General features: G+C 48.8%; 1 protein-coding gene across 7 annotated transcripts in view; it reads right to left on the bottom strand.

Annotated features, from left to right (window-relative positions):
* The window catches only part of PPFIBP2 (PPFIA binding protein 2), a 146,546-nt gene that overhangs the window by 28,928 nt on the left and 100,239 nt on the right, over positions 1-17,379 (bottom strand). For all 7 annotated transcript variants that reach the window (XM_055317818.1, XM_055317811.1, XM_055317812.1 and 4 more), the window contains 2 exons: positions 4,707-4,799; positions 1,189-1,300 (listed from right to left, as the gene is read on the bottom strand). In XM_055317818.1, coding sequence (XP_055173793.1) covers positions 1,189-1,300; positions 4,707-4,799 — 205 coding nt within the window. The remainder of the gene's footprint in view (positions 1-1,188; positions 1,301-4,706; positions 4,800-17,379) is intronic.

The following is a 17,379-nucleotide window of genomic DNA, read 5'->3' on the forward strand; positions in this document are numbered from 1 at the left end:
AATCATCGCAGAGAGTCTAGAATATCTTAGGGGGCTCCAGACCCCACCTTGAGCTTTGGCAGGTAGGGAACATGCTGGAAAGCTGGGAAAGATACCGAGAAAGGCTGAGGGAGCGATAGACATATGGGTCACCAATCTCCTTTTCCAGCTGGAGTCACTGTTTCAGGGCTGCCTGGCCTCCCCACCCCAGCCAGGGACCCAAGCTAAGCCCTGCTAAGGCTGAGAGGGGACCCAGCAGTGGGGCCAAGTCACAGGGCGACAGGACCTCCTCTAGCACCACCCTCAGCCTGCAGGTAGGAGAAGTCACAAGGTGTGTGATTATTTTGTACACCAGGTGAATAGCTGTAAATATCAAATAGGTGTGGATAAGAGGATTTGGGGATTCATCCTCTGTTTTGAATCAGCAGACTTGAACTTATCACGGACAATCCACTGCCCTTTCACTTACTCAGTATTTCTTAGGGGCCTACCATGACTGAATGCTGTGTAAAGTTCCGTGGATATGGTCTTAAATAGAACAGAGACAGTCCCTGGCCCCACAGTGAGGACAACAGTGTATACCAAGAGACCTCCCCAAACGCAGCCCAGATAAGTTTTAAGTGTCAGGACACAAACAAGAAGAATGCCGACATAGAGGACAATAGGACTGGGGGGCACCTCATTGAGGTAGAGTGGCCAGGAAAAGTCTTTCTGAGAGGTAACATTTAAGTTGAGATCTAAAGGATGAGAAATAACTGATTTTTTTCTGTAACCTCAGGGCCTTGTCTGGGTATCAGGTGAGCATCCATAAAGTGAGTGAATCACTAAAGCCTCCCTTATGGGGATGACACAAAAATAAGTCCTATCAATCAAGTGAAAAAAAAAGCTCCAGAGGTGGCTGTACAGAGCTTAATGATCAGACTACATCTGAGAAAGCCTTCAGAGCAGTCTTCTGGACATGGGAGGAGTTCATGGCAATGATTCCACCATAGAGCTGCACTTTATAGGCCCGTTCAAGCATGTGCGTGCATGCGTGCACACACTCATCTATTCACTTGGGCATGTTTGCACACACACAGGACATACGTGCATACTGGCATGCCTCTCACATAGGCATATACATACTCACTCAGGGACACACACGTCCACTTACGAGAGAAGGCTCAGGGCCCAGGGCCAACCACGTTCGATCACAGCCACACCAGTTACCTTTCTCCGCATGGTCATTGTGGAGAGCCGCAGTCCGGGAGAGCTGGCTGTGCAGACGCTCAATTTCTGCATCCTTCAGGGCCACCTGCTCTTGCAGCTGGGCTACCTCAGCCTGAAAGAGCAACAGAGGACCCCTAGAGGCTCAGAGGGACTACCAGACTGTAACAAAGTACCTCAAGTCATTCAGAGACCAGGACCAATGCTTGGGTCCCATGGCCTGTGGGGCAGTCAGGAGCAGAGGTGTCAGAGGTAAGCAGAGGTGTTCACTGCCCTCCCCAGCAGGTGGCGCTCCACCTGGCCAATCTGGCCCTGCCTGTGGCTCTGGCTCTTCACCTGCACCCTCCTACCTGACCAGACTCTTTCCTTACCCTGCCCCCTGAGGCCCAGTCACCACTGAGGCCTGAGGAGCTGGAAGTGTGCACAATGGGAGGGCTGCTGATGGCGATTCTCTTTCTGGATGTGGCCTTCCTTCTTCCAAGATATTCATGCAACAGCACGTATAAACACCATTGTAAGAAGTGTGCACATCTTTCATTTTTCTAGCCCATATAGGAAGTATAGTGGAAATCAAGTCACTCCTGGTAGACGGAGAGTAAGCCAAGAGTACTCCCTCCTTCGAAGTACTCTCCCAGCCTTCATGCATAGCCACGGCCTCTGCCCAGCCTCCAGGCCCCGTGCACGCTCACCCAACATGTACTTACGTACAAGCATTCAGGTGTGCTGAGCAGATACACTGTTGCAGATAAAGCATGTCAGTACAGCCACAAAGCTGCATACTTACATCCGTACACAGCCACACACGGACAGTTGTACTGGCAGGTTCCCACATTTCCACTAAGCAGAGATTGTTAAATTTCACACAAAACAGTAGGTGTGATTTCCATATCTTCCCATCCTCATTAGAAGATCAGAACTGTGTCGGTCCCATCCCAAGGGGCACACTGGCTTTATATCCCTGCATGTCACTACTGGGGAGACACCAGGAGTGCAGGATTCGAGGTCTAAGGCACAGAGCCACTCAGTGACCAGGCTGCCAACCCCACCTGCTCTAAAGCCAGGTGCCACCTACTATAGCCTGCTTCTGCGTTAATAGCACAAGTGGAGGCCACTATCATGGAGTCCATCTCGGTGTATAGATCCACAGAGGCCAGAGAGCCAAGCCCCGCTACGTCAAATAGCTTGTTGAGGCCTACAGCCACACAGCAGCTTTCCAGAGCTCACTTAGGGCCTCGCTGCCTGTGACTTACAACTAATAATGTCGGTGGCTTCTGAAAACCGTAGCCTTAAGACTTTTGGTCCAAACGCCTCTCATTTCTACAAGGACCACAGTATTCTTAGAAGATATCCTCTTAATCTTACTTGTACCTTCCATGACCATTTTCCCCTTTCTTTGCAGTCAGAGTGAGAGCTGGCCTCTGTTAGGAGTCTGGAAGCCCAATGCTTGTCTGAGGGACCCACGACAGATGTTGGTGATGTGGGCCTATCGAGGCAGAGCCCAGCACCCAGCATACGGGGGTCTCTTCTCTTAAGGCCTGCCTCTGGGTGAGGTTATCTATTTAAAATCCTATAGACTAAGTGGCCGGACCCCACCTCCCATGTGCCAGTTTCCACAGAATAGGTCAGAAATGACAGGAGCTCTGTTGTGCTTAGCGTAGTACCGGTCCCCACAGCTGGGGAGTCTACAATGGCCCACAAGCTCTCTACCTGACCACGAGGACAGAGTACCCTACTGCCACGGCCACTGAGGCTGCACCTGTGCGGCAAGAGGTCCGGGGCAAAGGCATGCAGACTGGCAGGCAGGCGGGCACCCCAGCTCCCTGCAAGAACTCGGCCTCGTTAAACCCAGGAAGCACACCCTACTGCTGCTGCACTTGAAAATAAATCGCTTTCAGGGACGGACAAGCTTGACACAGAAACTGGAAGAACTTTCAAGAACGGGGCAGGTTTTTACTGCAGGGAATCAGGATTTTGTAGAGAAAAGAGCATGGTTTTTGGAATGACACAGATCCAGATCTGAACCTCACCTTGGCCACTCTGAGCCTCGGTTTTCTTAACCACCAAAATGAGGAAAATAAATCAACAGACCTCAGTAGGCTATTTTATTGATCAAATGAGGAAGAAGTGGGCGAAGGGTTTGATGCATTCTGGCACACAAGAGGTGTCTCACACCTGATAGTTACTAAATAACCTGTAGTATCTCAAAGGCCTAGATGCCAAGGCAAAGAGCTTAAGTGATCTAAAAAAGGTATTTGGTTTTATAACAGGTGGCATGTTCAACTTCAAAGGCTTCCCCGAGACGGGATTTGCTGCAATGAGGCACTGTGACAGAGGTTCTGAGCTATTTGTGAAAACCACTGCTCCTGGAACAGGTAAGTGAAGCACCCTACATACAAGGGTCACTTAGATAAAAACAGAGCTGGAGATAAGTGGGTTTGGTTTGCCAGGATCAGTGCTGACTTGGTAAGATCTTGGGGAGAGTTATTTCACTGCCCTGTGCCTCAGCTTCCTCATCCATAAAGTGGTTAAGAAAATCACTTTATACAACAGGTTATACCTACATCAATATCATGTTCAGAGTTTTAATAGAGGGACATACATTAATTATCAACATTAGAAACTAAGAAAGAGAAAGAGAGACCCCCCCCACACACACACACACCTCAAAAGAGAAATTCCTAGAAGGGAATATTAGGAATATAGCTCTGGGGTGGTATAGAAGTGATTTGAATTCATTTTTTAAAGGTTTGAAAATTCTCTGTAAGGGGTATTATTGTTATAAATCATAAAAATTAACCTAGAGGAAAAAATAAAATTACAAACTAGAAGTTAAGAAAATTCTTAAACACTCTTAAAAACTCCAGTAAGAAGTGAAAATCTGTTAACACATCTGGGTGGCGCTGCAGAGACCTTAGTGAAATAGCAGATGTGCCTTTAGAGGCTCCCTCAAGTGGAAATGCTGCCCAGGGGTTGTTCCTTCCCCCTAACCCCAGGACAGCCTAGCTCCCCAGCTCAATAGAAACATATTTAGTTAAAATAATAGTCAAATTATGCATGTATGTAATATGTATATATTATGGATATATATGTATATTCCATACGTATGTTCCATATGTATTCAAGGTGAAAAATGAAGCATGCCTATTTTAAAAGCTGATTATTAAAGGGACTGCTGTATTTAAAGTGATGCAGCCAGTATAACATTGGTGTTCATCTGCCCGAAGGCTTCTCCCTTGCTCACAGCCCTGTCCTGGTCCCAGGCCAGCCTAGGGGTGCTACGGGACACAGAGAGAGGAAGGAGACTCAGCTACTCCAGCATGCATCATCTCAGGGAGCTTTCCCTACGAGAAGGGCTTCTTAGACCCAAGCTGCCTGCTTGCACAATCTGTGCACTGTTGCGTGTGCACACAGTAGGGTCAATCTGCTTGCTTCCAGCTTAGGCTACCGCAAACCCTGGGCTTGAGTGCAGACCCTTGCCACCAGACCTCAAACTCTCCGAAAGCGTCAGAACCGCCTCTTACCTTAGTGGCCTTCAGCTTCCACTCATACTGATTCCGTTCATTCTCCAGCTCTTCCACCTTGATTTTGAGGTGCCTGAGCTCTTGCAGTAACTCCTAGAAGGATGAGGGAGAAAAACAAGGTTCTGATGGTTACAGAGCACAGTGTTCCCTGGATCTCCAACCCTGATTAGGCTCATGCAGAGGATGCCTGGTGCAGGAGCACCTGCGTCATGCTCCACGCTGCAGCTCGAATCTTTAAACATGGTCCTGTTTCGGGAAAAGCTGTTTGGGCCATTAGAAAACAGAAGCCAGGGAGTTTCAGGCACAGGAAGAGAAGATTTTCTTATTTTTAGAACCTGTTCAGCCTGCCCCTTTCTGAAATCCACATCCCCTGCGGGGTGTGCCCAGATTGTGCACAAGTGTGTGTGGGGGGGGTGCAGGACAGATAGGACTTGGGAGCAAGAGGAACAGAGGTGCAAAGTGAGGCAGCTTATTACAAAGGAGGAGGAAGCAGGCTAGGTGGGAGCACCTCTCTGTGCTGGAGGGAGCGATCTAGGAACCTGAAGAGGGGTGGCGTGTGATTCTGGAAGGCTCTAGAGAAGAAGGGACAACCAGCAGGACGGAAAACTAGAGAACAAATGCCAAATGTAGAGCCAGTCTGAGTGTTCCAGGGCAGGGGAGTGGGTCCGCTTAAAGAAAGGAGAGAGAGAGAAGGTATCCCAGAGGGTGGACACGGGAGGCAGACAGGGAGACAGTCTGTTGGGCTGGGGCTGAGGGCAGGAGGCAGTGGGATGTGAGACTGGAAAGATAAGGTGGGGCCCTACTGCAAGGGCTTTGGATGGCGATATATGGAGCTTTGATGCCAGTCTTTGGCCAGTAGGGAGCCACTGAATGAGGAAGGGAGAGTTGAACACCTTGGCCGTGGTGAGCTGGAAGTCAGATTGTTTCTTCTGACTACAAGGCCCTTTGCTGTCTAAACTACCCCTTTAGCAAAGATGACACCACTAAGCACCCTTGTCCCAAACCAAGGCTCCTTTAACAGACAGTTGGTCCTGCTGCCTGAGTCCTATCAGAAAAATTAGCATGAGAGTGATCACTTCCAGACTTTCTGAACTCCAGATTCCCACAGACTCCCTACCTAACACCTCCACGCAGGCATCTCCGACTGCCATGGCCCAGTGGAACACTTAATTCCCCCTTTAAAAGACATTCCCGTCCCACTGAATGGCATCTCCATCCACCTACTTGCCTGTGCCAGAAACCTGGGGTCTATTCTTGGCACCTCGCTCTCTCCCACAGATGTAATTCATCCCTAAGCCTGGTTAATTCTACCTCCAGAGAAATCAATTTCTCTCTCTCCAACTCCACCACCACTACTCTGGCCTAGCGGTTCGTCTCCACAGCCCGCGCAGTCTCTCCAGGGCTTGCTCCTCTGTCATCTTGCCACCCCCCCTTTTTTTGTTAAGATTTTATTTATTTATTCATGAGAGACAGAGACAGAGAGAGAGAGAGAGAGAGAGAGAGAGAGAGAGAGGCAGAGACACATGCAGGGAGCCTGATGGGAGACTCGATCCCAGGACACTGGGATCACGACCTGAGCTAAAGGCAGACTCTCAACCACTGAGCCACCCAGCCACCCAGATGCCCCTCATCTTCTCTTCTTGAAACCACTGCCCCCCCCATCACATCCAGGGGAACAATGTAATTAAAGCACACATCTGATCCTGGCATCCCTTGGCTCCTCCCAACTCAGTTCGGGCCTTCACACACAGCGCTCCCTCCTGTCTGCAGTGGTCTGCTGGGTTGATCCCCACCGACCCTCACACTTCATCAGGCCCCCTGCTACACTCACGGCACACCTATAGCTCTCCTACATCCTTTGCAATCAGACATTTACTGATATGATGGCTAACGGCTAGTTCTCCTCCCACGCTGTGAACTCCGTGAGGGGTCTGGCTAACCCCAAGTCTGTTTTGCTCCCTCTGGCACGCAGTAGGTCTGCATTCCTTCCTGACAAATGAACATGTGAAATTCAATTCATCATTTAACTGGCCCGGAGCTGAGACAATTTGCCAAAAAGTTACACTGCTGATCCTTGAATGCTGTAGGGTAATTCAGAAAGATTTTCTCATAGCTAAGGTAACCATTTGTTGATGCCCTTTTAGAAAAAAATTTAGAAAAAAAAAAAGCTAATTTCCTTGTATCCATGACCTGCAACATTAGACTTTAAGGCCTGGTGGGACTTGCAGCTGATTCAGGATGGTTTTGTGAGAACATTTCTGGTCCTGCCTGAGAGGCCACCACCAGGAGACATAGAGTATGATGCGGTCAGGGGCACGTCTTTCTCTTTCTAGGTTGTCTGTTGCCCATCATCATCTAGAAACACTGGTGCAAATTTTAGCCTCTTTTAGAGGTTTTTCCTGCGGTGACCCACTCAACATGGGGCATGCCCAGCACCTTCTCAGCACTTCCCTGTCCAAATCCACACTTATACCTGGACTCTCATTTTTATCCCCTTATAATTTTTCCCCCTCAATCATTTATTTAATTTAATATAATCTCCCCCTCATCTTAACCCCCTGCCCCCAAGCACTTCCCCTAATGCCTGAATCTGGGTAGAGTTTCAATATGTTCCATAGTTGAGTATGGATCGTGGTAACTTCCCTCAGAGCCGAGGCCGACCCTCTGCAGTGCTCATGACTGTGACGTTGACCTTCCCTCAAGCTTTCAAGTCCTCTCTGACAGTGGGCCCCAGGGGCATAGGTCATCTCCATGCAGTTTCCATCACCAGGCCCAGCCAGGTCACACAGGACCCGGTCCCAGCAGTGTGAGGAGCCAAGTCCAGAATACCAGAAAGATATACCCCTTGGGGCCCAGAGGTTGTGAAATCCCTCTAATGTGATGAAGTGGGGAATGTTTCCTAGAAACTCAGATGATGACCTCATTGTCATAGCAAATGGAAACTTGTGTTCTATTTTCTCACTGGGGATCAACTTCTTTAAAAATAAACTTGAAAGGATTCTTTCATGATGCTATATTTTCCTTAAAAAAAAAAAAAAGAAAGCCCATGAGATGGAAGTTCATTGCAGCCCAGGAGAAGCAGTGTCTGAATCACACCTGGGAAGGGAACTCCTGGGGCTTCCTTTGGCACGAACACCCAATCCCTCAGTGCACCTGACACAGCTCATTCCCGACCCCGAGGAAGACGAGTGCCACTGCCTGTCTGAGGGGTGGCCTCACCTACTCAGACCTGCTCAGGGAGGGTCACAGAGCTCAGCCCGGAGGTAACAACAGAGCCATGTTAAGCCACTGCACGCACTTAAGGTTAGAAGAAACCCCAGCCCCTCCACCAGTGAAGTGCCCCCCACACGCATGCTCTGATATACTTAAGTGTGGTTCCTACAGGTGACCCCTCCCAACAGGCACCGTCCTGGCTGCAGGGCGGGGGCTGGGCCGCACCGTCACCGGCCGCCACCTCCTCAGGGTCGCCCCTACCGAGGGAGAGGCGCTCTTGGATCTGCCTGTGGATGTCCAGCTGCAGCCTACACATCTGCTCCTGCAGCTCACTGATCACATTCAGAACTGACTGTAAGAAGAGAGAGGGGAAAAAAAGCACTCAGGGTCAGTCAGCAATCCACACAAAGCTCCTCAGCAGGGCAGCCCAGAAAGAAGGAAGCATGCAGAGGGCGAGCAGCAGGTGGCCCCGGGGGGACCGCCCACTTTCTTCATGGGAACCAAGAGACATGGCATCTTCGCGGACACCGGCCCCCATCTATGGGGCTGTCTTGCAGTTTGAACAAACCCCCGGCAGCTCCGTAGTGCCACACCGGGACCATCCTGGCACAGGAACAGTGAGGCCCGGGGCCTGGAACAGCAGATACAGGCACACAGAGAGACCCACACACCCCTTACATGGGCTATGGGTGCCAACCCCACCCCCGTAAGCACATTGACCCCTGTGTGCAGGTGACCCATGGCACGCAGCACACTTATGCACGCTTATACATCCCAACTCTAAACTCTGCCTCACACTCTATACCAAACCGTCCCACTCCAAACCAGACTCCTTGGTAGCTTCGAGAACATTTGGCCTTCTATGGCATTTTTTTTTAAAGATTTTATTTATTTACTCATGAGAGACACACACAGAGAGGCAGAGACACAGGCAGAGGGAGAAGCAGGCTCCATGCAGGGAGCCCGACGTGGGACTCGATTCTGGGACTCCAGCATCACGCCCCCGGGGGCGAAGGTGGCACTAAACCGCTGAGCCACCCAGGGATCCCCTTTTATGGCAATTTTGAAAAGTCACTGCAATCCCTGGAATTCATACTTATCTACTCAACTGTGAATCCCTCTCACTAGCAGCTCTGACCTCTTACACCTACCCCACTGATATTTAGGCACTGTGCAGAGACCCACGGCCACACTTACCAATGGTGCTCACAGCTGAGTGGGGAGAGACACACAAATAATCATGACAGGCCGTTAGTGCCACTACCCAGAAAACATAGGGCTTCCAGGGAGTGGCTAGTTCTGCCTGGGTCAAGAGAAAGGGATGGTATGAGTCTAGGTGATGCCACCGAGGCACGTACCTTGCCCGGGGGTGGGAGTGAAGGAGAGCGAGCGAGCCATGAGCCTCGGTAACATGGTAGATGATGGTGCCACTCATGGCAGCAAGAAACCCAAGAGGTTGGGGGATGCTATGAGCAGCCTGTGGCATGGGGATGTGGACTTAAGGAAACACTTGGCAACAGAGCAGAGACCTGGGTGGACAGAGTGGCAGCCAAGGAAACTGCGTAGGCCTCCCCGCCCACCTTTACTGATATTCTAAGCGCTGGCATCTGGTACCAGGGTCTGCTGCTGGCACCACAGAACTGTCCAGGTGCACCAGCAGGAAACTGTCCAACCTCCCTAATGACAATGGTGTCTAAGGAGAGAAACTCCCACTGGTATCTTGTTTTGTAAATCCTCTTCTCCAACGTAGAAGGGAAACGGTCTGAATGGCAGTTCAGGGCTGAGAGGGTGCTGGGCTACAGCCCCTGCTCTCCTTCCCGCTGATACCTTTTGGACTGAGGGCTACACTGCAGTGCTTGCCAGCATAAGCAGCCCCCCAGCCTCCCAGCTGCTCTGTGAGCCAGTCCACCTGAGCTGGCCCACAGACAGCCCCGGTTGTCTTCCCACAGGGCTGTCTGTCTAATAAGACATTTTCCTACCAAGACCAGAGGATTGGGCTGAGAAATCAAGGTGACCCTTATGGGTCTCAGGGTCCTGGATCTCAGACCTCCCCACAGCTCCACTCTTACTGGTCCCTGATGGGCCAGCACCAATGGGCTGGGGCATACCTGTCCTCTACCTTCTTACCTGCAGTCCCAGGACAGACACTGGCCTCTGACTTGGCCTGTGCTCTGTGCACCACTGGGCTCCAAACCCGTTGCTGGCTTAGAGCACACGCATGACAAAGGTAGAGGAGGATTCTCACCTGACTAGCCTGAACCACTAGGCATCACAGTCCATCTCTGTCTCTACTGCCTATGGACTTGGTCACCACTGAGAGGTGCTCAATGGGGAAAAGACTGTCTACACTCAGTTTGTTCCTGCCTTTTCTCCTGAAAAGTCTCAAAGTCTTTTGGTACTTTAACCACTTAGCAGGTAGGTCCCTAGGACTACCTTTGAGGACCAAGAAGCTGGGCAGGAGGAATTAAGATGAAGGAAAGGCACTGGAATTGGCAGCCTGGGATGGGGAGATTAGCTAAGCACAAAGGGAATGCTGGGAGGGGGGGGGGGTCCAGGCAGTCTTTAGATGAGCAACAGCAAGGTGAGGGAGATCTTCCCCATGGCCTTGATCTCTGTAAAGCAGGTAAGTTCCTTCTCAAAGGACGTAGCGGTCAAACAAAAGGGGATACAGATTTAGAGTGGCCACTGTGAGGTATGAGAAGAGGAAAGGTAGGTGTGGATTAGAGGAATACTGAGGAGAGGGGGAAATGCAGCTGGGAATTCAGTGGTATGAAGGCAATTTTTAAAAGTTTTACATCGAACCCTCTAACCAAGAGCCTTGGGGTAGAAGGAAGGATGGCAGATGAATCAAGGATGGAGCCAAAAGCAATCCCTCAAGGTAACAATCAGCCTTTACCTCCCCAGAGAGGGACATCAGCCTGTTAGGGGCGACTATGCCATAATGGCACTGGCATGACACCGTCAGAGCATGCAGGCTGCAGACTCATGTACACTTGTTTTCACTTGTGTAGAATTTTTTTTTAAGATTTTATTTATTTATTCATGAGAGACACAGAGAGAAAGAGAGGCAGAGACACAGGCAGAGGGAGAATCAGGCTCCATGCAGGGAGCTCGACATGGGACTCGATCCCAGGTCTCCAGGATCACACCTCAGGCTGCAGGCGGTGCTAAGCCGCTGCGCCACTGGGGCCGCCCTTACTTGTGTAGAATTGAGGGTTTATATCTCATAGGGTTACTGTGAGGGGTTGACCACGTGAGCCCTAAGTGATGCACCTGGCACAGGGCCTAGCACATGGGAGGCATCAGATAAATGTGGGTTCCCTTCCCCCACTGCCTCTCCTCTGCCAAGTGTTTGAGCCATATGAACTAGGTGAGTAACAGAAAACACCCAACGGTCATGGGACACAGTCAAGGCCCATGACATTGATCGCTGACAAGAAAAGCCCACGCAATGGCTCTGCACTCCCTCAGGTGCTCACCATCTTGACTACTCATTTCCAGAATCTTTATTTAGTTCCTTGTGTACTAGTCCTGCTTGTCTTTAGACCTGCTTGTCTCTTTTATAGAAGCTGCTAGAACTTCACTGCCCTGTTCCTTCTTTTGTTCCCTCTATCGTTAAACCTCTCAAATGAAGAGTCTAGACCTGCTATCTGACTTCATCACCCCATTCATTCCCTGGCCCCAGGTCTCCAGGCAGACAAACTCTGTCTCCACCATGAGGGCCACTTATCTTCCTCAGGACCCTCTTCCTGGTCAAATCACAGGTATGTTCCTGTCCTCGAGTTGCTTGGCTCTGTTATGAAGTGTTTCCTTCCATACCTTAGTGATTTTCCACTACTTAGGTTCTTCTGACCTCTTTTACCCTCTTCCTGGCAACCTAGCTATCACTCCAGTCTATATAGGTTTTTATGAATCTCAATGTCAGTTGATCCAGTTGGTTTTTCTTTGGCTTCACATCATCAGAGCTTCATGACCTTCTAGATCAGCTTCCACATTATATGTTAAAAATGCAAAATCAGGGGCACCTCAGTGGCTCAGTTGGTTAAGTGTCTGCCTTCAGCTTGGATCATGATCCCAGGGTCCTGGGATTGAGCCCCAGGTTGGCTCTTTGCTCAGTGGGGAGTCTGCTTCTCTCCCTCTGCCACTCATCCTGTTTGTGCTGTTGAATAAATAAATAAAATGTTTTTTAAAAATGCTAAATAAGCAGGAGGGCAGAGGACTGTCACCCTCTACAATAAATCCTCCTAGACTTGGTCTCTAGGTGCTATTATTACTGGAGTACTTTTCTTAGCACCCATCCTATATTCCTCTATTTCATCCAAAGACTGCCTGAGCAGTGTTTGTGCAATGCCTCACAAAGCACGCATTTACCCCGTCTATCCCACACGATGCATTCCTGGCCCAACACACAAAGTCAAGTTGATATAACTTGCTCTTAATGAATACCATCCCTAGTTCATCTCCCAGCCTCCCACAACCCATCATAGGGGTTAACCCCAGCCTCAACAGACTAAATTTCATAGAACCTATCTAACTTTCTTTGCCAGCTGGGGGGTGGGGGAAAAGGAAATAGTTCACCTCCAGTTTGCTAACAACTCACCCAGTTTCCTTGATATCTTAAAATTCACTGACACCAAGCAGTTTGGGGACTGCTGCCCTAAGTTCTTTGTGCCAGAGGCATCAGTGGAACGGAGCCCGTTCTCTCTTTGATCTTCTTGAGGATGTAACTTTAACCAAAAGTGCCTCTCCTGTCCTTGGCACTGTCCTTCTGTTTGGGGTTTGCCCCTGCTGGTGCTGCTTATGCAGGGGCACTCTGCTTTGTCCTTTCTAGTTTTCATACAAGCCCCTCTGAAAACTAGCTTCTCTCCAGGAGCCCCCAAGCGTCTCCTTTTTGTCGATATCATTTGTGAGGCTGCAGTCAGAAACAACATTATTTTTTAGTTCCATATTCTGAGTCGTCTTCTGCGTTCCTTCTAAACTTTTGAAAGTTGAAAGTTTTTCCTTTGAAAAAAGGTATGATTTCCCGAAGCCTACAGGCACGGCTGTCTCCACGTGGCTTTCCCACCCTCGCTTTTGGGGACTCACAGCACAGTGGCCTTGCACTCCCAAGGCACCCGACACACTGCCCTCATAAACTAGTCTCTCCTTTACTTCAGCATCACAGCCAGAGCAGCAGTTCCCAGTTTCCTTCTCTGTGCCCACCTGGGTAGAAACAAGCCAGGGAGTGGGGCACTGAAAGGCCGCCTCTCAAATATGTTCAGTGTTGAGCTGGAAGGGATTCTGAGGAGCTATGCAAACTGCCGCCCCCTCCCACCACTGTCCCCCTGTCTGCCTCCGTGGGCCTGGACTTCTGTATCAGAGTGCACCGATTTCCCTCCTGCGCTCGGGGTGGGGGGTGGGGGGACTATGTGAGGCACCTGACACTTCCAGGACACTGCCCTCTCATCCTCCCACCCTGTGTGTTATTTTCCAGGGGATCCATCCTCGGGCTCAGCACTTCAATGGACATTTATCCATTTCTTTCCCTAGGGCTGGCCCATCACCCCTCATAACAGGTCTATTTCTCCCCCATAGGGCAGACCCTCTGGTAGCCCTGTCCCATTCTTGGGTCCCATGTCACCAAGTCTAGGTGATGTGTCTGAGGTTCTAACTGCCACTCTGTGTTGTACTCTCAGCTGGCTTTATTACTCCTGCTTCACCAACCATCAACGTTCTTCTTTATGGTTCATTTCTATGTGAAATCACTGGTCCTGACACCTTCCGACCTGTTAAACTTGTTCCCAGTTTTACTTAGTTCTTTTTCTTTCTCTTCCTTCATGCTCAGTTTAATACTGGTCTGGCACTTACACATCACTGATGGGAACACAACCTCTGTGCTCCATAGGACAATGTGGAAATATCCGTCAAAATGTGTGCATGTAGCCTTTGGCCCAACGATTACACTTCAGTATCCTCACAAGCATGCAAGATCATTCACAGCAGCATTACTTGTAATAACAAACACCTGGAAACCACTTACATGTCTATCAAGAGAGAACAGGTCAAATTAGGGTACAGATACTGAAATATGCAGATATAATTTTTTAAATGTACTTGCTACATTAAATTCCCAGAGTTTAAATTAGAAGGTCTAGAAATAAACTCCCAGAGTGCTAAATTAGAAGGTCTAGAGTAATGTGCATGTGTGCAAAAACGAGGCAGAGAATATGTGTGTGTACATGTACATACATCTCTCCATGTAAGTTTGCTTGTCTGTGCATAACTCTGGGAGGATACAATCAAAATGATCACAGCGGTTCCTGACGGTGGGCCTCAGAGGCACGGAATGGGACCTTTTGCTGCATGAACTTTTACGCACTCTTAATTTTTGAATTGTGGGAGTGTATTTCCTATGCTAATAAAAATCAGTAAATAAAATAAAATACATAAAACAAAAAGTGGAAGATTCTCCTGCTCAGGCCAGTTCTTCCCAGAGCAAACACCATCATCTTCTCAGTCCCTGCTCTGTGCTCCAAGTCCATCATTCTGGTTGCCTCATCCAGAAACCAGAATCCCTCCCTTCCAAGGTGCTCACCACAGGAAGGAAAAAGGAGGACAATCCCACCCGTGTTGTAAGACATTCCTTTTTCTGCCAGAAATCCTAAAGACTCTTTTTGGTCCTTCTCCATACTTGGGTATATCTCTGATCAACTGGGAGGCCTTCACTTTCCAGAACATGCTGGATCCCTGCTCCCTTCTTCACAGGATCTCTGATACTACACACCAACCTCTTCAATCCCACAAAGAGATCCAGCTGCGAGTGTCCCTGCGCCTCCAGTGGTTTGGGGAAACCAGACCCAAACCCATCTCCGAGGAATATGTCTCCGGAGGGACATGCCTGTGATACGGTGTGGCTCCCAGAGGTTTTCCTTTGCCTCTGGATCTTTTATGTTTTATCCTCTTAATTCTGGTATTTACTTTCCATGGCAGCCATTCCTCTGCAGTCCTGCTTCTCAAGAGCAAACCTAGTTGATCCAAGCTTGGGTCTCCTAAAATGCCCCAGAATCACTGCAAAAGGCTCATGAGGAAAGGTAAGGATACAGGCTGGGGCCGGGGGATGGTGAGGATCAGAGCCAGACAGAAAAAGCAGCCTGCGATGCTCTTGTTAACAGCATTCTTTTTAAATTTTCACTGAAACATAAAGTGGAATTTGAGGATAAAGCCTGAATTACATGGAGGAAATTTCAGATCCAGCTACCCTAGAAAACAAACAAAACAAAGAGAAAGGTCCTGCCTTTCCAAACCACAAGCCATCAGGCCTTGGGCTAAGTATATTCACTGGAAAAAACCCAGCAGCAGTGCAGGCTGGGAGGCAGCATTCCCCCTATCCATGTAAGTACAACCTCTGGTGACCTTAGCTAAGTGTCCCCCTCGAACACGTCCACGCACGTGACTACAGGGGCCCTGGCTGTAGCAGCTCCCTGCGGTTTTAAGCCTCTGGTGCTCCAGATAGTTGCAAATAGAGCCTCGGAGCATACCAACAAAGATTATGTTCAATCCTAAGAAGGAGAAATGCGTTTCAGGTCATGTGGCTGTTCACGGAGTATCACAGGTTGGAACAGCCTAAAAAAATTCCTCCACATAGAACCTTATGTTTGTACTAGCAACTGGGAAGGGCCGTTATCTCTAGGACTGAAGCCAGCAGCTCAGAGTCCATGTTGCCTCATGCATGAATAGCCTAAAGGAATACAAAAACAAAAAATTCAGATTGAAATATAATCCCTCGGAAAATAAAAAATAAAGCAAACTGCAAAATGACTACTTTAGTTGTACTTGGCCCAGAAGTGGGAGCTCGCCTTCCATCCTGTCTTCCCCAGAAAGGAACTCAGCTGTCCCAGGTTGTTGCAAACTCTGCGTTCTCTCCAAGATGGATTCACACCCACCCACGTGCTCCCTACAGTTCAGAACCAGGCATGTGACCCAAACTGGCCCAATGAGATGCAATCTTGGGGCTTTTGCTGGACCTCTGAGAAAGAGACTCTCTCTCTCTCTCTCTCTCTCTCTCTCTCTCTCTCTCTCTATGGGTCGCCCGCTGGTGGGATCTAGAGCTGCTGAAGGCCATCTGTGTCACCACATGGGGAGACCCTTCCTGAAAATAAGACTAAAGCAGAACCAAGATATACACTAAGGCTGAGTTTTAATGAAATTGTGAGGTCACCTGGATCTAGTGATATTGGACTTCAAACCCTAGACTCGTCAAGTTGTGTGACCTAAGAACCTCCCATGATTACTTACTTTTTAATTTAAGTGGTTTTGAGTTGTCTCTACCACTTTAAGACTTCTCAGACTTTACTGATTTCTGCCGCCAGAGCCTTAATACATGTTCACAGGGAATCACACAGCTTGAAACATTGGTTAAAACAGCAAAACCCCAAAACTCTAAACCTGGAGAAAATTCAGTTTCCTTCTTTCTGAACACTTAAGAAGCAAAGTCTATTCAACTAACACTTCACCCAGATAAGCTCAGTCTGCGTGACCTTGCAGTTTGTAAAAGTAGCTTAATCTACATTTCCATCTGCAGCATGCTTAACGATACAATCAGTAAGTAATTGATACAAGCTAGCTGTTACTATGTGCCCAGCACTATGCTAAGGATGGTACCCTCATGATCTCATTCCCCCCTTGAACCAGCTAGGAAATAGTGTGACTCTCTCCATTTTACAGAGGAAGAAGCAGAGGTTACATTACTCGCCTAAGATCACAAAGCTAATGAGTAGCTCAGCTCCACATTACAGCTGGAAGATCTGATTCCAACTCTTAATCATTAGAAGACACGGTCTAAAGCTTAATGGAGAGATCTTTTGGCAACCCTACTTACCAATGAGCAGCTTCTCAAAAGCAACGCATGGAATTGCCCACGTATTAAAAGCGTCCCAATCACCAGTGTTTACCCAGTACACACAGAAATAGGGAAGGCTTCAGTGCACAAGAATGGTAGTGCTTAATAGAAAGGGACAACATTCACCTTTGGATTTTGGAGATGCCTACATGGATGCGGCGGGGGATGGGGGTGAGAGTAAGCCAGGTACCTACATTATGCCAGATACTATGATAGGGACTTAACTTTTGGGATTTGATTCGGACTTCACACAGTTACCAGTTCTACAGATAAAGAAATGGAAGTTCAGGGAAATTAAGCAGCTAGCTTGCTGAATGAAGTCCAAAGGCCTATTAAACAGGCCAGTAACTGAATCAAGGCTTTTCTAATCCGAAAGCCTATCTTCTTTCCACATCTTACACATCCAGGTGCAAATATGGGGACTTGTAGGTCGAGGTACATGGAAGGTGGTCACCTAAGGTTCTCACTCAACTGCATGGTCTCACTCAACAAAAGCAGCTCTGAGCCTAGAATTTATCCACAATATTTATCCCAAAAAGGAGTCTGACATGCTCTAGCCAATGGGATTATGGAGCCTGAAAC

This window comes from Nyctereutes procyonoides, unplaced genomic scaffold (assembly GCF_905146905.1).
Source record: "Nyctereutes procyonoides isolate TBG_1078 unplaced genomic scaffold, NYPRO_anot_genome, whole genome shotgun sequence".
Taxonomy (NCBI): domain Eukaryota; kingdom Metazoa; phylum Chordata; class Mammalia; order Carnivora; family Canidae; genus Nyctereutes; species Nyctereutes procyonoides.